Source organism: Camarhynchus parvulus, chromosome 2 (genome assembly GCF_901933205.1).
Source record: "Camarhynchus parvulus chromosome 2, STF_HiC, whole genome shotgun sequence".
Lineage (NCBI taxonomy): Eukaryota > Metazoa > Chordata > Aves > Passeriformes > Thraupidae > Camarhynchus > Camarhynchus parvulus.
Window position 1 is genome coordinate 44,270,492 of NC_044572.1, and position 20,068 is coordinate 44,290,559.

Below are 20,068 nucleotides of genomic sequence, written 5' to 3' on the forward strand. Positions count from 1 at the left end.
AGTTGGTGGATTTGAACACATCATCTGTTACCAGATTTATACTGATGGGGACTCAAAAGCATACTCAAAAGACAATTACAAAGAGGCTTCTGCAAACAGTATAAGGATTAAGCTTTCTAATACATCCTCGATTTAGTGCTAGGATTGAGGTTTCTGGGGAAACCCATGAGAGAAATAAAATTTGTTTTGCCAAATTCACCATTTAGGCTCAGGTTGCAGACTCTGAGCATCAGAGTTGTTTGGCTTGGGTTGGACCTGTCCCAAAAGGCAGGGTTTGAGTCTCAATGAGTACTTTAGAACCTGTGTTTCAGTTAAGCCTCATCTTGTTCTTTAGATGTCAGTCACATCATCAGATGGCAGCACTTTTTCCTTTCCCCATTTCAAGTGACTTACTGAAACACGGAGGATTTTTGTTAATGCACTACATTTGTATTACTCTCCGAGGAAGGAGTGACCAATCTTCTGTCAGCCCCTTCCATCACACTCCCTCTCAAGGGCTGATGGGGTTTTGCACTGTCTGCTCTCCAAGTTAAGGAGAGGCTTAACCCCTTAAGCCTCTCCTTAACTCAGTTTAACTGCAGTCAGGGCTGATGCCAGCACATAAAAGTAACAGCCCTAAGATCTTTGCAAGCTGTTTACCTGGTAAATTGTTTTGTAAGATAGGTTTATTGACTTCTTAAAGATTTAGTCCAAATGCTAAATGCCCTGTCTTTTGTGCTACAAAAACCATGTTTCTGTGAGATTAATCCTACTACAAGATATTACTCAGCATAAGATTAGCAGAACTCACTTCTGATTCAAGATTGCCTGAAAGGTCTCACCCAGTGAGTTCTAATGTACAGCAGTTTGAGTGTCCCTTGGTTCTGCAAAAGAGGCAAACTCTATTGAGAGAAACAAGCCCATGCAGGCAGATCTTTGCAGCAGCCTGTGCTACCATAGCTGGAGTGCTTCTGGGACTCCAATTTGTAGAGCAGTGAGCTTGTATCTCTGGCTGCTTGAGTTTGGTACCTGCAAATGCATATAAAGAAAAACAGCACCAAATTTGTCTTACTTCTGCAGCATCATTTATTGAAAGAACACTACTGACACAAGAAATGTAAGGCTGTGTAATGCTTTTTAAAAACTGAGTTCTCCCTTGTGCTTCATTGCATGTGATAGAAATTTCTCTGCCTCTAAGAAACAAACTGGGAGCAAGGTGCTAAATATTCACAAACTGTTCCTGTCAAACAGGGGAGCAAAACTTGTGATAAACACCTGCTTTTATCAGTCATTTTGAGATGCAAAATAAGGTATGAGGATGACACAGCAGTGGCTAAACCGTGTGGTAGCATCTGGGTTGTGTGAATTTACCCCCTATAGGGAGTGGGCTGAGAGAGTAGCTGTTACTCCTGGATGGGTCAGTCTGAAGAACATTTGATTGTAGAGCTGTGAAGGACCTTGGGTGCAGAAACTACCCTGGCTGCAGGGAACCTGCAGGCTCTGGGATGGAGCAGCCTCTGTGGAGCTACAGGCTGGGCAGGGAGGGTTGGGCAGGAGCTCTGCTGAAAGGACATGGGGCTCCTGATGGATGCTGGTGTAAACTCAAGCCAGAAACTGCTTTTGCTATATCTCTCCTATAATTCTGCCTCAGTTTGCCTTAACAGCCTCTAAAGAGCTGTGTGAAAAGAAAATTCAAAGGTATCTTAACTAGTGTTACCCACAGAGGTGGCTGTAGCCTTGGTGATCTACAGGCTGCAGTGTTTGGGCTATACTGGCAGCAGCTTGTCAGTATTTTTAGTGTTGATTTCCAGTCGTCTGTTTGCTGCCTCCTGCTGGGAAGGGGACTTGAAAGCACCCTGATAATCCCTAATTGCTTGTTCTGAACATTTTGCAAATGCAGTGTTTGAAAGCTATCTTCATCTCATAGCCTTTGCCAAACATGTTCCCTATCACAATTAAAAAAAAAAAACCAAAACAAAAAAACAACGACAACAACAACAAAAATTTAAAAATACTTTGCATGTTGTCACTTGGAGAACAGAAAGATTCCTTTGTCATTATTATTTCCCTAGCTTGCTTTCTATGTATTGTTTCTTGTCTTGAAGTAGAGTGTGTCCAGTTTTAAGGCTGGGGAGTCCTTTTGTATTGTCTGTTGGTTGTTTTTCTTTGTTTCATATAGGATGTAGCATAGCTAACTCATAGATACTTTTTTGAGAAATAGCTGGGATTTCATTTATAGCAGTAAGCATCTGACTCATAGCACACAGTGATGGATCTTCATGTCCATCCATCTTTTTCCATGTAGTTTTGCAATTGTCTGTGTGATGCTTTCCCATCTCAACATATGTGAGGGTTTGCCCTTAACACTTCCATCCCTTTCCCACCCATACACCTTCATGCAAGACACTGTCTTGCGCCCTGTTAAAAGCTCTATATCCCCCTTGCTCCATCCCAAATGATGCCTTTTTCTTGCCCATGTCAAGGGCTGTCTGTGGTATCCTTTCTTCTGATCCTGTACTGTCCTCTTTCCATTTTTACTGCTCTCTGTTGGGTTGGAGAGGAGGGCTAATAACTAAGTTAGGGTGCCTGGGGTGGGTCTGACCTGCTAGATAACAGCAGGCCCAGGGAATCATTGGTGCACTTCAGCATAATGCCTTTGATTATTTCTTTGCATTTTCAGATGTGTTTGCTGGGCTAAGCAGCTGTTAGGGGCTCTGTACAGCCTCCAGTCTCCGTTTCAGGTTTCTGCCTTTCACACAATTCGGTAAGACTCACCTGGATGACAGAAGTTCTCTCCAGAAATAACTGCACTGCTGACAGGCAGATGGCTTCTGGGATTTCACTGCTCAGCCACATGAAGCCAACACCTCTGACATGTAGCTACAGCTGTCAGAGCTCAGGTGTTTATGAAAACAGAAAATTGCTGAGTCTAGCTTTGAACCATCTTTTTTCAGGTTTTAATTCTAAAAGTGACTTCTAACTAACCTTTAACTCCCCAGGCCATTTATGGTGTTGGCCACAGTATTTTTAGTATCATTTGTAAGAAATGCTATCCCTGTATAAGAACAGGCACAGTGGACAAGACTTAGGGACCTTAGGGACAGTGACCAACAGCAGGTGCCTGAATTGCATAAGAACAAGACCAGCATAAGGAATTGCATAAGAACAAGACCAGCATGAAGCAATAATTCTTCAAAATGCTGTATCAGCTTCCAACAATCTGTGTCTTGAAGCTTTGCTGAGTCAGAGCTGTTCTCTTCTTGCTGTACTGTCTTTTCCATGTTTCACTTCTTTCTGCTTTTAGTCACACTTCATTTTACTTTTAAAAAGAAGAAGAAGTGAAAGAATACAGACTGTTTAAATAGATACACCAGAGGCTGCATATTCATAATCTGGGGACCTGGCAAACTGTAGGAACATCCTTAGTGCTAAGACAAAAAGTGAATGGGTCATGCAAGAATAAATTCTCTTGTCAGGGGAAAAATGCTCCAGTTGAATCATGATACTGTTTCTTATATTATAGCCTATCAGACCTTAGTTTAGACTGTTAAACTCAGTAAGATATCATAAAGGAGGATTTTCTTTGTGATTATAGGCACTTTGGTTTAATACATAAATCAGGAGACTTAGCACTCCCTTAGCCTTAGATGTGTGGTGAATGTTTTGGTTGGTAGAGCCAAGTGGCAAGGTAATCACCTAACCACGTACTGGGTTGCAGCAGCAGGAATAAGGAAAATCACGTGTTAGAGGAGAACACGAACATATATTGGTCCTGGGATTTAACTTACATTTCAGGTTTCCAAATGAAAGATGAAATTAATGGACTAAATCAAGAACTCTAATGGCGTTGTGTAGTATGTCATGGAGTTTAACACTTCTGAATTGTGTAGTTGCCTGTAATTGTATAGTTCTCTTGCTCTGCATGAATTCAAGGCTGTGAAATTAAAGCTGTGTAGCTAACCTGGTGGGATGGGAGACTCACGTGGATCAGAGCATGAAGCTGGTTGCTCTTCCCATTGTGCAAGCAAAATGTATGTGTAGATTTACAAGCTATAGTTCAGTTTTCTAGTTTGTTGGTTTGAGGTTTTTTTTCGGAATCGATTTTCTTATCTGGTTGTATAAAGATCGTTAACAAGAAGTTATTTGTATCAGTAAGTATTTGCACAGATGTTGTACTAACCTTTATGGACCAACACGTATTAAGTACTTCATGCTACATTCCTTGTGTCTGCTCAGGTTTTGGCACTTAATTACTTAAGTGCACTTATGTGCATGGGAGCTTTGAGTCTCCCATGCACATCCCAGTTGTCGCTTTAGGGTATTAACAGTAGTGGTGTGACTGAAGAAGTCAAGGGTTATTCAAGAGACTGCAAAAATAAAAGAACAGGAATATCAAGATAACGGTTCAGGAAATGTGTAGACAGTGGGTGCAGTTTAATTTGCAGTAAATTAGTTCTGTTTCCAAACCATAATGTCACTGCATTGACATGTGATTGCATGTTGTTGACATAGTATATTCAGATGCTGATCATGACTACCTGAAGGAGATATTTTCTCATGCTCTTCTTCTCAGCAATGCTGCTTGTAGAGCCATGTCCCATTGGATTTAAAAGAAAATGCTAAACTGCATTAGTTTTGAGAATTGGTCAACAGCAAGTATGGCAATTATGCTCTCTTGGGGAATTACTGCACTTGGTGGTTCAGAAGCACATATTGTATTAACACTTTATTAGATTCCACTGGTTTTTGGAAGGAACCAACCAGCTGGTTCACTGTAAATAAGAATCCTTGGCATTTTTTCTGGGAACAACAGCTTAATTTTCTCAAACTGCTGGAATGCAGAGAAACAAAACAAGAATCAGTCAGAGAAGCTCTAACTTACTTGGAAACTATCAGCATTTGTTTCCTGACTCTCAGACTCATCCTTCTCTCTGTGTCCAGCCCTGTAATTCATACCTGGGGCTAGTCCAGTGTTCACCAAGAGCATACACCTTTTTTGAGGTAAGGAGTGGATAGAAGGTTCTTCCCTCTACTTCACTGCTCGCTGGGACACATCATGGTGTGCAAGAAACATCCTGCTTTGTCATCTTGTAACAGTATCTTTGGTGTATTTGTGTTTGAATCATGCAGTATTTTTTGTAGGAAAAGAAGACACATGGTAGCAATTCTACAGCAATAGAATATGTTTTGTGTACATTGTCAGAATAAGGAACTGAATTATATGTCTGTAGAACACCTCCCAGATTAAATTCAGGGAGACGTCTTATCCTTTTGCAAGCTTTGTTTAAGGGACAAGTGCAGACTGTTTTGCTTGTGTCTGTCCCTCAAGTTCCCACCTGCCAGAGAATCTTCAAAACCTGTCATCATCTCAATAAGAAATTTATGTTATGATTGCAGAAAAGATTTTCTGGATGTATATATGTATTCCACTTAGCTCATGAAACCAGGATAAAAACAGTTTTACGTTTGTGTACAGTGATGAGCAGAAGGGGGCTGCGGTTTTGCCCAGTTTTGTCACTAGAATGGGGCAACTAAGAATCCTAGAATTTGGTATCAGGATTATCAAAACATTTCTATTTTGGGAAGGCATCAGCATGCAGATTGTATTTGATTACATACTACTCAAAGAATCATGATTTTCCTTCTTTTCCATGTTCTAGAAACAGCACTTCTTCAACTTTCGATGAATCTGAAGACTGGCAAGTTGCTCAAGATGCTGAGATATGCTTGTTGAAGTCAGGAGAAATTATGTAAGCAGAACACTTTCATTGCTATAGGTGAAAGCATAAAGGCTGAGCTCAGATACCAGCTATGTGAGCACAAGCCTTGCAGGCTCCTGGAAGAGCTGCTCACTTGTGTCTCGTGGTAGAATTTGGTCTGAGGAGGATGAGAGGGTGTAACAACCACACAGAGCAGCAGCAATGAACCAGGTCCTCTCTTTTCAGTCCCAGTGCAACTGGGAAATAAAAAGGAAAGATGTAGGTCCACATCACATGAGAAAACATTTCCTATTTTTATTACAGGAATTGCTGTCAACACGAAGGGAGTTTAGAGAAAAGGCTGTGCAGTTCTAACAGTCTCTGAAAGAAACTGCAAGGGCAAGTCAGGGAATGCAGCTCTAGTTGGACCTTTGCCAAAGGGAGGGAGTTCATGGCCTTTTGGAACACGTATCTGTTATTTATTGGTGGCTTCCCAGAATGCCCGTTCTGGTTGATACATGCCATTGCATAAAATTTCATCTAAGCTCTGTGTTTGCACAATTCTCTGCAGGTGTCCTGCTCTGAAATTCCTAATTACATGCGGTAGTGATACAGCATGTCTTGCACCGACAAGAATAGAATCCAATGCAGGGAAATGCACATGACTTAGAGAAATTCACCTTTGCTCACTCTCCCTTTAAACCTAGCTTTGAAATTTTGCATTAGTTATGAGAAAGGTTTTAAACTTGTGACTGCAGGGAGATAAATCAGTCCGTGTTTCAACCTTGTTGCTGCTGTTCAGAGATCCAGGTAAATGAAGCAGTAACTAGAATCAGAGCTGGGCTGTAAGGCAAAACTAAGAATAACATTTAGTTTATTAAAATCAAAGGTCACCTGAGACATGGCAGGACTGTGGTTTAGTCTGATCTCATTGATTTGCAAACAGTGTATTTGGCCTGAAGAGTGACAGATGAGATTTGTTTTAGGTAGGGTAATGTAGGTGTGATCCCACAGATCTTAGAAATTACAGGTTCCCCCTGAAGAAAGTAACCAGTGTTCTCCTGCTTCAGGGCCTCACTGATCACAGTGTTAAACAGATACCAGAATGAAGTCAGCTCATCTAATGCTGTAGGACTCTGCATCATCTACATGCTAAGAATTTCCTTTTTAACTGGAAGTATTTTGAGTCAGTTTTTTTGCATCTTGGTTGGGTAAAACAGACCCAAATGTGTTAAGCGTTTCAGAACAGAGCTGCTGTTCACATTTCATCCACCTGTCCCCTCTGTAATCCTGATCCCTCCTGTTTCCTATGCAAATTTTTATATTCAACTAGGAAGGTGAATAAACCAGGTCACTTACTTTTTTGTTTAAAAATAACAGTAGAGGGCAGCACTCCTTTCTTATCTGTAGTAACTCTAAAAAGCTTTATTCCAGCACTGGTTTTCTTCAGTTGAAATGAGATAAATAAGTGAAAAAAATCCACTTGTGCCAGACCAGTGAAGGTTCTTAATATCAATCATTTTTTTTGTAGTTTTTACCTTCATCTGAGGCTGAATTTTCATGCATTTTCTGGATGTGTCCCAAATACACTGTGGAGTCTACCTGAAATAGATAGAAAATAAAAATCAATGATTAGTGGTTTTGTCTGAGTAAGTGGATTGGATCTCTTCAAGCAATCGTATGTTTCTCCCTCACAGGATGAAATTACCCCTTACAGTAGAAGAGATCATGAATTTTGGAGAAAGCAACAGAGAGCTGTTCATCAAATCCAGCACCTACAGTATCATTCCCATCACTGTTACAGAGATGGGACTAACAATCAGCTGGATCTTCTCATCAGACCCCAAAAGCATATCCTTCAGTGTTGTCTACCAAGAGGCCGAAGACACGCCGCTGGATCAGTGCAAAGTAAGGCCTTTGTCTCCTTACTACCTCAGAGGTTGTGCTCTACTCAGACATTGCTCTACATTCATCCAGCCCACAGGAATTGACAAGTATTGCTGTGAGGTCTTCACCAGAATTGCCACTTGCTAATGCATTAAGGATTTGTTTCTCCAGTTAAGCTGCAGTTCTGCTAAAGGCAAAGCTACATCTTTAATGTTGCCTGCAAAAGTTGAGTTGAAAAGCCCTATAGCTTCTATTGGTTGCATCTGAAATTCACCCAGTATTATTAAGCAAAATTAAATGTCCAAGTCTGCAAGATTTTTTTTTCCTCAATTTTACTTAGTTTGTAAACTCTTTAAGGCTGGTTTTGCCAGGCTCTTGAGAAGAAGCCACAGGGAAACAGACTAATTTCTTGGGTTACCTACATTTCTTACAATGAAGCATATACTTAAGTGCCTGGATGGTGTGCAAAATCTCTTTGCCAGTGCCCGAGGTACCTGGTTTTGTATGTGCTGTCCATATTTCATGAGGATTACAGATTAAATGAATCTATTTTATTCAACTAATTGCCAAGTTTTACTGAAGACAAGGCAGCTGTTGGTTTAATTCACCGTGGTAGGGTGAACTCTATGGCTGTGATTTACTGGGGGAATTAGACATTTATATAGCTTGTGTTAATTCACTGCACAGTTATTAACTCCATGTAAAATATCTCTTTTTCTTAATCTGAAAGCTGAATGAAGTGTGAATGCTGCTTTTGTCTTGATATATTTCTTTGGTAAAACTTTGTGTTGCGTAGGGTCATCCTTGATCTATGTCAGCTGCTCTTCTGACAGCTGTGCTAGGGTTTTACAGTAAGACTCACATAGAACCACAGATACACACATTTTTTGCTGTGAGCTCAGATAAAAAATTAAGATTTGCTGAGAAAGCTTATTTTATAACACAAGGAGTATAAAAACATATGTTAAAAGATATATTTAGCTAAATCCTACTCTTGGGTATATGGATTTAATATACCACTTGATTAAGTTATTAAAGTTTCTTAGATTAGCATTTAAAAGTTCAGGATTTGATTCTATCTCTAAAGCAGAGAGGAATAGCCATAGGTTAGTGCTGTAAAGATATAATCCAAGGAAAACAGATGTCTCACTGTGAGATTTTAGTTTGGGGGAGTTTTTAATGTTAACCAGAGTAATTAGTTTTACAGGCATAGATGCACTTTGGGAGTTTCAAGGTGGCTGAAATCAAGGCTTTCTGAAAGAAAATGCCAATTTATAGGGCAAATAGCAAACTTCATATTGATTTGTATTGAATTCCAGGTTCTTATCCCTATGACTCGCTGCAACTCTCATAAGGAAACTATCAGAGGACAGGTGAAAGTCAGAAACGCTGGAATCTACACCCTGATATTTGACAACACATTCTCTAGGTAGGTTCTAGAAAGGCATAAAAGGTGAAATAAGCTTGGTTTTACAAGCTGTGGAACTGATCAGATGTACCATTATTCTGCCATTCAGAAGTAAGTATAAGAAAATTTTCCTCGCTTGCCAGGAGGTCTTCAAGACTGAGTTTTGGTTCTTGTTTGGGTTTTTTTTTTTCTACCCCCACAGCAGAATTCTGCTCTTCTTTCTGAACCTCTGGGAGGGTTAACAGAAGTGAGCAAGTCATTGGTGACTCATTCCAAGACAGTTCAGTCAGGATTGTCATCTTTTTAACAACAAATCTGATGGCCCTTGCACAGGCATATTTTTGACAGCAGTAAATCAAAAGACTAAATACACTTTTAAGGCTTCCCCTCTTTTTTGGCTTCAGCTAATGTGATCTTTTTGCTCTGTTTCTTTCCTTAACAGGTTTATCTCAAAAAGAGTGTTTTATCACTTGGCTGTTGAGCGACCTGTCATCTATGATGGAAGTGATTTTCCATAGCCTTTACTATACTGTGTATTTTTAATTAAATTTTTAAGCTATGCTATTATTTATGTACATGTGTAAGCATTCTGATTACCACTGTGTTTGAAGACTTTGAAACTATGCAATAGTTCTAATGCACTTGACAGGAGATGTGTACACTAAAAACAGAAGCCTTTTCAGGAACACTAATGGTTCTGTACTGTGTACAGATTGCTGAAAAGCCATGTTGTTTGGTTTAACAGGTCAATAATAACCAATTTTTTTTCAGTGGGGAGAAAAATAAGTGTGGGCGTATCTAAATGCAAACTGAAATCCTCTGCTGAAAATTGGGTGATTTTTCTTCCAAAAATATCCTTCAAAAGGAAATGTAAAGAAAAATGCCTATTTTTGACCTCTTCACTGAGCTGTAAACATAACCATGTCTGTTCTGCTGTACTGCTCTTACAGTCAGAGCAGCCATTATGCAATACTTAAGTCTTCACAATTATTGTAATCCATCTAGAATTTTTTATCTTTTCCAAGTTTTATAAGCAGCAAACCATAGGACTTTTATATATTTTGGGCTAAGATTTGGTAAGTCTTAACTGGCTCTTTCCAATGCTTTGGTACTGAATACCAGTTACACAAGAATAAGCACGAAACAGCAACTCCTTTCACTTTGGCTCACCGTACTCTGTACATTGGCCCATGGAACCCAGTTCCTATGGTGAGCACCAGTGGCAGAACACAGAACATCCCTGTGGAATAAAGTTCTGCTCACTGGGTGATACTGGAAAGAGGAACATTCCTTTTTCCTGCCTTAGCACCTTAGTCATCAGCATTCACAGGAAAGCACAGTTTCTGAGGAGATCAGCAGCATCTCTCTCTCTCTCTCTCTAGACCATGTGGAAGGCGGCAATAATGTTTGAACAGGTCTCAAAACGTCCATCCAAAATGGAATGCATATCCAGGCCTGGTGAGCTCTCCACCCAGTGGTGTTAGTGCATTCTGTCCCTTTCCTAAGCCTTGCAGTTGCCCTAACCAACTGCTAGCTTTCCATCTCAGATTTGTGGGCTGTTAACACTGCCTTTTAAGGGAAGACTGTGTTCTCGCTTATACAAAATTTCTATGCAAACCATCTGCTTTCCATATAGAATTTCAGCTTTTTGTCAAAATACCCGAAAGTGGGTTTTTCTGTACAAAAAAACCTGTCTTCCAATAGAATGGCAAAACATTTGGCAGGAGAAAGAAGAAAAGCTCTTTCTCCCAACAAGCCCTCCTCATAATTAAAGTGTGTCTGATTTCTCATATTACTGTTCTCCCAAGAAACCTCAGACCTGAAAGGTTTTAGTGCAGTTGGTAGAAGACCAGCAAAACCTGTGAGGAACCCTGTAGAGACTTGATGCCAGTGTAGCTGACATACAGGGCTCCTGGTGGGAGACAGGAAATAAAGCATGAAGGGGAAGAAGAAAAAAGGGCAAGCATAAACTGCAGCAAATGGTTTGGGGAGAGGAAAGGGGCAAACTTGTAAAAGCAAGGAGAGGGAATTGGAGGGATGAGCTCAGGTAGGGAAGGTGGTCAGGAGAGGCCAGCTGGTGTTTATGTTTTGCTGGTCCAATCCAATACCCATAAGGGATCTCCCACCCCAAAGGACTGGTTGTTTAAAAGGTGTAGATCACCAACCAAGTGTTGGACATTTACAGAGGAGCAGCTGAGGCAGAGGGAAATTTCTGATCATAGAAAAGAAAATAATTGCAGTTAAAGCTAAAGGTTGCTCATCATTTATTCCAGTTGTTAACAATCTATAATACAGTGATCCTGAAAAAGATTGTGAAAGAATGACTACTTTTCATGGAGCACCTAGGATTTAGGTCTCTGGCTCATCAATAGCGTTCCCTTGCCTCCAGCTGCCTTTTTCCCCATGGTGGTGGTGTGCTCCCAACCCTCTACCAGGCAGAGTGGTGAGTGGAAGGTGCAAGCCCCTCAAGGCTGTAGTGTAGTTAAGCCCTGACCTGGTTGTGTGCGTGAAAATGAGATGGACGAGAGACTGACGTGGGCCATTAACAGCAATAAATGGCGTGGATCAGTTCATGAATTACAGGTTATTTCAATCTTGAAGCTATGTTTATATTTAATTAGGCAAGAAGAGATTATTTATTGCTTAAAAATGGAGTACTGTGTACCATATGCTATGCAATTTTACTGAGCTGTTACTGAAGTCTGCTGCAGTTTTCTTTTAAGCTTTTAGGTGTGGTTTTTAAAAACATTTTGCTGTTGTTTACTTAGAATACTAATTTAACTTAGAATCCCTAATACCAGGGATATCTTTCTAACATGCCAAATGTAAGGTAAAGGGACACTGTCAAGTATCTTCAGCCAAAATATGACATCTCTGTTAAAAAGTATTTGAAGTCTCTCTACTAAAAATAATTTTATGGCCTTGCTTCTTGATTTCTCTCCACATCCAGTTCTTGACATTTTTTTATCCTGTGGCAAATATTTTTAAGCCCCTGTTCATGTAGGTCTCAAAATAATTGTCTCCATGTAGTAAGCCAGATGTTTTTCTGGAGGTCTCTTATGTAGACAGTTCTGAGACTGGCTGAAGCCTGTGTTTGAGAGAAGGGGAGTAAATCCACTGCATTGTTCTCATTTAGCATTTGAGTCTTTGTGGTCCCTTTTCTTCAGGTTTTCCTGCCGTTTGAGAATAATTTTGTTTCTTTTTTTTTCTCTCTCTGAAAGAGGACTAAGGGTGGGAGTCAGAATCTGTAGTTTAAAGATGAAAAGAAAGTGTTTGTTTCTGACCAAAGACAATCCTTAAGGAGAAAAAGTTTCAAATGATGAAATATCAGGCTGGTAAGGTGCAAGTGGACAGGAGTGCAGCTGTTCAAAGAAGCTTCCCAGGAGCAGTAATCCCATCATAGCTGCTGGAGGAGGCTGTGCAGCGACAGTAATGAACCTGACATTAGTAGAGACCTTTTGTTTAAATGTTCCAGACATTTCTGGAATCATGGAAACCCAGTAAAGGAGTTTGCACAAGGGCAGGCTTGTACAAGAGATTATTTCATTCAAGCACTTAATTCTTCCATTCATAAATTCTTGTTCATTTGAGCTATGCCAGCAATGCTGAAAAATCTGTTTATTTATAGGTGCTCAGGTGATTTGTTGAATTGGGCTTTTTATTATCTGCAGGAATGCAATAAAAAGAAAAATATTTTTAATTGATCATGAAATTAATTATAGGAGATGTCACATTCATAGGACAATGAGATTATGCATTGTGGATAGCATAAGTAATGAGATGTTTTTCTGGGTGCTGGAAAGGGTAAGGAGATATGAAGGGTAAGATTTTTTATTCCAAAGAGGTTTATGCAAAGGAAAGCATGTAGTTTCTTCAAGAAAATGACAGTGTTCCTTTACTCAACATTACTCAATGTTTCTTTATGAAAAATGAAAGAGGTATTGCACAAGAGTGTACCACATTAAAAAACAGCAAAGCTACAAAAGCCTGACTTCTTTCCTAAAACTGAAGTTGCACTATAGTTTTAATTATGCTCAATCACCGAGGTTGTAACTTGTTCAGAAGCATCTTTTGGTCTTAACTGCCAAAGAATTGCAAGCCCTGTTCACATCAAACTTCCTGCTCCAGATGTGGGAAAAATCATGTATACCAGTGTCTGTACAGTTACAGAAATGTTAATGGTTGTGTTGGACTGTTTTTCTTGATGCTTTTTTTTTTTCTTTTTTAACCTCAGGAATTTAAGAATAAAATACTTTATCATTGCGAATGTTTGTCCCTTTTTTGCTTTGTAGAGATGGCATTGTGTGGAAGATAAATCTGATAATGATATAATCTACTTGGGGGTTTTATGAAATTTATGTTGTTCCATCCCCTCATTTCAAAGCTACAATTACCAATAGAAGGTTCAGAGCATCTCCAGAGGCATCTGGGGTCCTGGCTCCACGTTCAGAAGATTCACTCTAGGAGAGGCTCCAGCAAAGCCTAATCTGGAGTATGAGGAACCTGCAGAGAGTGAGTTTTGCATATAGCCAGTACATGTGTAAGTGACCATACCTTGCTGTACCTCAGCTCTGCAAGGAACTGCTGCAGCCATTGAAAGTCTTTGTGTTCATCTCCAGTAATGCATTTTTATCCATCCTGGGTGATATCCCCTCCCTTGGTGCTAGGGGAAAGGCTCTCCCAACCCTACTTCTGCCTTATATTTCTCAGTCTGTGCCCCATGAACAGACCTTGGCACACACAGGATAACATTTTTCTGGGGGACAAGGTGAAGCTGCTGCAAGGCTGTCATATCCTCTGTATTAGTCCTTGAAGTGTCACAGGGATGCTTTGAAGTCCAAATACAGTAATAATACTTGTACTTTCACACCCTTTTGTCACTTCCCTGCTCTCTGAAAGAGGTGCTTCTATAAAGATCTCTCTGTTTTGGGCAGAGCAGGCACCAGGTAGGCAGGTTTGCCTGTAGAGAGTGGAAGTTTCCCATGGCTCTCCCAGCTTCCTCCCCTTGTACCACAAGCAGGCTGGTGCTGCGCTGCGTGACTGCCTGCACCACGGTGACAATGCAACACTTGGGGCAGGGACGAGTCCAGCTGCCTCTTCGAGGAACAGCAACAGCATAGGAGACTACAGCTGTCCCCCAAAACTGGGGACATTTAGGAAAAACTGGCTTCAAAGAGAAGGGAGGGGACCCAAGCTATGGAAGATCTCAGGCCTCTCCCAGGACTTCCAGCAATTGCTGGGTGCCCATCCTGCTAGAGCTGTGCATAAAACATGAGCAGAGTCCCCTGGGACTGCTCGTGGAGCAAGGGAGGCTCCTTTGCCTGTGAGGAAACCTCCCATCCTGGAAGAGAGCATCAGGTGAAGGTTGGGGACATCCTAGCCAGGCACAAGAGGGATTATGGTGGAATAAATCCAAGAAAAATATCAGGATAGAGGAAGAGAGGAGCCCAAGAAAGGTTTGACTAAAAGGAGCTGTGCTGCTGGCAGATGGAGGCCCCCAGCAGATGCAAGAGGGAGTAATGGCAGACAACACCTCCATGACTGAGTCCCTGCTGTATGCTGACCAACAAGAAGGGTTGCTGATGAGGCTGCAGCCAGAGGGTGCAGGGAGGCAGCTTTCCCCCAAGTTTGTGTGGTGAGAGCAGCTTGGGGAGCCACCAGCAGCTGCTGGACTGCAGGCAGCTGTGGTGGAACCAACCCCAAGAGGGAAAATCACCCCTAGGGAGGTTGGTTGCCAGCTTCCCCTGCCACTGTGATGGGAGCAGCCTGACTCAGAGCAGGATGTGCATGACCCAGGGACAACCCCGTCACCCCAAACTGCTGCAAATTCATGGCTGTTTCACCACCCTCAGCAGTTTCACCTGCTGATTGAGCATGAATGTTCCCCACTGCATTTCAGGGACTGAGGAAGCTTTATTTCTGTGAGATGGCCATGAAGTTCAGCTTCCTGGGGCTGCTGAGATATAGTGCAGGGAAGAGGAGCTAGCAGCAGCTAAGGTTTGCACACTTACTTGTTTGCATAACTCAAGGGCTCTTTGGGGGCCAGGAGAACCCTCTGAGTAAGAGCCCTATCACCCCCAGCCTCAGGAAAAGGTAGTGGGACTGAGCTGCTGTGGGGAAGCATCTGCCCCCAATGTGCTCCCTCCTCCCCTACTGCAGAAACCTGCCTTGCTTCCCCAGACTGCACCCCAGCCCACGCCCCAGGAGCCTAAACCTGCTCTGGTGCCTGCAGGGTTCTCAGCTGCAGCTTCCACACCACAAGGGTTAGATATTTGAAACAGATCCTCTTAGCAAAGTTTTCCTTTGGCCTCTTTTGAGAGGGGTAAATGCTGTGATTGCAAACAGGTTATGTGTATGGATCCAAACTGGGAAGGATGTGTGGGCAACAAACAACCAGTTCATCCCCTTGGTGTATGTGGCAGTGCCTTTATTTAATTTTGGCTTCTGTTTGCTGAGCACAAATTACAAAAAAAACCCCACACCCTTCTTATACAAACAGTGAAAATTATATACATCTTTGACCATTTTTCTTTCTAAGGAAAAGGTAAAAAAAAATCCTAATAAATGTATATGAAACTTGAACCCCATCTGCCTAGGTATACCTTATTAGCTAGAAAAGCAGCACCAAACTGTGCAGAAAGCTCTTGTTTACCAACATGCTTTAACGATAAATGCACAATGAAAACCCTTTTTCCCTGGAAGAGCTAAGTACCAGAATGCAAACCAGGTTAGATGAGATTATTTAAAACAAAGCCTCCTGAGCACTACATCCTGCAATTGAAGAGTGGGAGGTGCAGGCTGCAGTCAGGCAGGACAGGTGAGGCCACGTCCCTCTGAGGGGATGAGCAAGGGGGAACAGATAAATGATGCCCTGTGGGCCCAGGTTTTGGGGTGCATTACAGCACACCACTTCTGGGAACGGCAGCCTCCACAACCTGATGTGTCATTCCAAATTTCATTAGGTTTGACACTAAATTAGTCCCTGTTTTCCTGGTCCTAGGTTAAATATATTTTCAAAGATATTAGTGCATGACTGGTGGTCAGCTGAACCATGGGTTTGGTTTTTGTTTTCTGGTTTATGACAGCTTTGTACCATACAACAAATATCCCCAGGACAGACAACTCAGTGTCTCTGAAGCCCTTAATTTTTTATTGTGAGGGGTGATTTGTTTCCAGTACCAAAACAGGAGCCATTGTACCTGACATCACACAGCTAAAATACAGGAGAAAGACAGACCATATTCTGCAATGCCCACTTTATGTACATGAACAACTGGCTTTTCTTTGCAAGAAAAAACACCTATGCAGCCAAACAGAGTTGCATTTGCCCCAGCACAGAGAGCAGCATTTGCTCACTGCTACAAACCAGTATCAGAGCTAAAGGCCATTCTCCTTCACACGGGACGGGATCTGGTGTAGGAATCTGGCAGGGCTCCCAAGTCAGGCCACAGTCACAGGGGAACTTGGTGTGACAGCAAATGAACCCTGAGCCCCCTCCTGCTGCTTCCTATGGACAGAAAGCTTCATCTGCCTGTGTTGCAGCCATAGCTGGGTTTATCACCTGCTGCGAGACTTGTTATTTCAGGTTGTGGTCTGAGCTGCAGATGGGACAGCTGTCACAAAGATAGTTTTTGTGACAGTTCTGTTTATAGCATATAAATGTTCATATGGTTCCATTTTTCTCCCATCTGCCAAAGGTTTCCTGTTCTCTCAGCCAGCAACCCTTAGTTGGTTCCCACACATCAAGGGCAGGTCCCCAACCCTTTCTGCCCCTCTGGGATAATCTTTGGGGTATACAGAGGGTTTCCAAAGAGCTTGGTGCTTCTCTGGAGAGGAGACGGTGAGAACTAACTTACAGGATGACCTTTGCAAGGAGGGGACATAACAGAGGAGGTCCAGTGAGTGTTGAGGATCAAGGAGTTCCTGACCCGCCGCCCTCCCAGCATGGCAAAGGACCAGTTTGAGCTGTGCTCCTGGCTGTCACAGGCAGAGGAGTGCTCCTGGGCCCTGCTCCAGCAGCAGCCACAGCTTTGCATCATCCTGCCCAGCGCCATCCTGAACCGCTCACCAGCAAAGACATAGAGGAAGGGATTGAGGCAGCTGTGGAGGAAGGCGATGATCTGGGTGACCTGCAGCCCGATGTCCAGCTGGTTGGAAACCTGACAACTGTGCACCACCCCTGTGTAGGTGTTGATGGCTTTGACCAGCAAAACAATATTGTACGGGAACTGAGAGAGGAGGAAAGCAGTGAGGATCATGGTGATGATCTTCAGCGACTTCTGCTTTTGAAATCTTTTGGCCTGTAGGAGGGTGTTGATGATAAGGGCATAACAAATCACCATGACAAGGAGCGGGAGGAAGAATCCTATGGTGACTTTCAAGGCCAGGACCGTAACTCTGAAGATCACACTGACATTTGGTGGGTACATAATTTTGCAAACTGTTATGTCACCCACCTGTGTGCTCTGGCTGTAAATGAGTTCTGGGATGCACAGGCTCACAGATGTCAGCCAGACAGCCAGGCACATGAGCCTGCTGCGCAGGAGCCACCTTCGCCTTACAAGTTTTAGCTTTCATCGCTTGCACTACAGTGATGTACCTGTCAAAGCTGATGCAGGTTAGAAGCAAGCTGCAGCCATAGAAATTGATCTTATACATGCTGTTGACAACTTTGCACATGAAGTCCTTAAAGATCCATCCATCAGAAGCAGCCTTGGCCCAGAAGGGGAAGGTGAAAAGGAGCAGGAGGTCGGCGATGGCCAGGTGCAACAGGTACAGATCCATCATGCTCCTCCTGAAGTGGTATTTGCAATAGACAAGCACGACCAAGGTGTTCCCCATTGTGCCCACAGCGAAGATGAGCCAGAAAAACACTGGCAGGAAGGCTTGAGCAAACTGCCTGACCTGCCTCTTGTCACACATGAAGTCTGTGCTGTTCACTGGGTTTTCACACAAGGACAGAACCATGCTGTCATTCCTGTAGTAATCCAAGCTACTTTTGCCAGGATGTGTGACCTGCAATAGGACATCTAGTGAATTTGTGTTGAGAGGCTCAGTAAAACATACATTTGCCCCTCTCCACCCGATGCAATTAAAATGCTTAATTTATTCCATTTAAATGAAAAATTGCAAAGGATGCCAGTGAAACAGATAATTTCATATTGCTCAGAGTGTGCAGCACAGCAGAGATTTATAAAAATGACCCACTGAGTGAAAAACTCACAAAAGAGCAGTTCACGACATCCAGCCAACTTCAGTTATGAAAATGGCAGGTGGTGAAAGCATTATGTCTGTCAGATAATTCAAACCATGGTTTGCTTGGCTTCAAATACATAACAAAAGGCAAAATGCCCAGCTTGGAAAGAGGTGGAGAAGAATTCTTTGTGTTACTGCTACATTGGGATAGTACCAGTGGCTTGAAAGAGGCAGAAAACTGATGGAGACAAAGAGGAGGGAAGGGAAAGGAGATGAACAGTGACATAGCTGTATACTCACAACATTTGCAGCTGCCATCTTCAGCCAGATTGCTCCTCAGTCCTGAAGGAAGCTCCGTAGCCTGGAGAGGAAAGATGGGGGAAAACAACTGATTTGAAACAAGTCTGAAGCAGGACTGTGACCCTCTTCCTTGTACTTCTTCTTTTGATACCTTTAATAAAAACCTCAACTCCTTGAAACAGCTCTGTCCGGAAGATGAACAAACCACACAGATATTGATGCTGCTGATTTGAATTATTTACTTATTTCCATTTTACAAATTTACATTTAGCCTACATTAGGTCTTCAGCTTCTCTATGGCACTGTGCTGATTAAGTCCTTGGATGCACTACAGTTACTGCTATCTCATTTTTATCAAGCTGTAGGCTCCCCAGTGTGCACATGTAAAAAGTAATCTAAAAGTACTGTATCTTGCAAAAGATTCATGAGAAAATTTGAAATTTTCCTCTAAAATTATCCAGCAACTAAGAAGGAAAAGTACCTGGCTTTAGTAGTACTTTGCAGTCTTAAATGTTTGCATCTTCTGCAGCAAGTGATTAATCTCTACCTGCAACTTCTCTTTCTTATCTGTGAGTTTAGGCACAGTGCTCATTGCTGTTGGCCAGCAAAGTTGATCATTGAGCCCCAGTAAACCAAAAAAATATTGGGCTTTTTCTGCTGTAGATTGCTTTTCTAGTTGGGCCATCATCACAAAACGTAGCTGAGCCTGGTGGGCTCGATGCAACACAAATACACCTAAGTATTGGTGCATTTAATCCACATGTTCTGCCCTTCTGCTTGTCCAGAATAATGCTTTGTGACAAGACAAGGCGAGTCAGTGCTGCTGGGGACCTTCAACTAGCACAGACCTTTCCTCCAGACCCGTTCAAAAGCAGCTCATGTAACCGAGAGGCCACCTTGCAGAAGCCACAGCAGAAGCGGATGGAGCCAAACCTCCTCCATGGGGAAATGGCCCATGTTCATGCTCTGACTTCCCTCTGACTGCTCGCTGTGGGCTGACAAAAAGCACCTATGGCTGTGGCTGGCAGCAGTCAGTAAGCTCCTGATTTCTCCCCAGAACTTACTTCTAACCTGTCACTGAAGCATCTCATGAAGGGTGCAGAGCTATGTATTCCCAGGGAGCTTTTTTGTGTTATTTTCTTCTAGCTGTCAGACCTACCTTAAATTGCAAACAAAAAGATCATTGTAACTGGGCCAGTTCGGTGGGGAAAAAAAAAATATAGGTGATTTGTAATTTAGTTCCTTTTCCATGAAGGCTGCTCGTGGGAAACAGAGACATGAATAGAGGAGGAGTGAGGGGACTCATCAGGACAGTTGCTGCAGGGGGGCAGCCTGGATGTGGCACCCAGGAGTCACACTCTGCATGTAATGCTTGCTCTTTACACCTACAATTAACCTCTTTGTAGGCTGAGTGTGTGCTCCTGGGGCCTCAGCCTGATTAGACCTGTCACAGACTGCTTACTCTGTGGTTTTCATGTTTTAGGTGGCTCAAACACATGTGGTAATCTTCTCTTTCTTTTATTTTTATTTTGGGGTTTTTTCCTGGTAAGCTCTTTTGATACCAAAAGGACAATTTCTCATACCATCAATTTTCTGCTTA

The 20,068-nt window shown here is 42.3% G+C and overlaps 2 protein-coding genes across 4 annotated transcripts in view; one reads left to right on the forward strand and one right to left on the reverse strand.

Moving 5' to 3' along the window:
• The window catches only part of FYCO1 (FYVE and coiled-coil domain autophagy adaptor 1), a 45,886-nt gene extending 32,655 nt beyond the window's left edge, over window positions 1-13,231 (forward strand). For 2 of the 3 annotated variants that reach the window (XM_030971827.1, XM_030971829.1), the window contains exons 15-19: window positions 2,660-2,743; window positions 5,640-5,729; window positions 7,376-7,586; window positions 8,885-8,994; window positions 9,416-13,231. In XM_030971827.1, coding sequence (XP_030827687.1) covers window positions 2,660-2,743; window positions 5,640-5,729; window positions 7,376-7,586; window positions 8,885-8,994; window positions 9,416-9,491 — 571 coding nt within the window. In that variant the 3' untranslated portion in view covers window positions 9,492-13,231. The remainder of the gene's footprint in view (window positions 1-2,659; window positions 2,744-5,639; window positions 5,730-7,375; window positions 7,587-8,884; window positions 8,995-9,415) is intronic. The other variant, XM_030971828.1, reaches the window with a different exon arrangement.
• Window positions 13,232-16,820: 3,589 nt separating this feature from the next.
• CCR9 (C-C motif chemokine receptor 9) lies at window positions 16,821-18,486 on the reverse strand. Its single transcript, XM_030963774.1, is given in 3 exon segments — window positions 16,821-17,528; window positions 17,530-17,988; window positions 18,469-18,486. Coding segments are annotated over 3 exon segments (1,185 nt in total).
• Window positions 18,487-20,068: the final 1,582 nt, after the last annotated feature.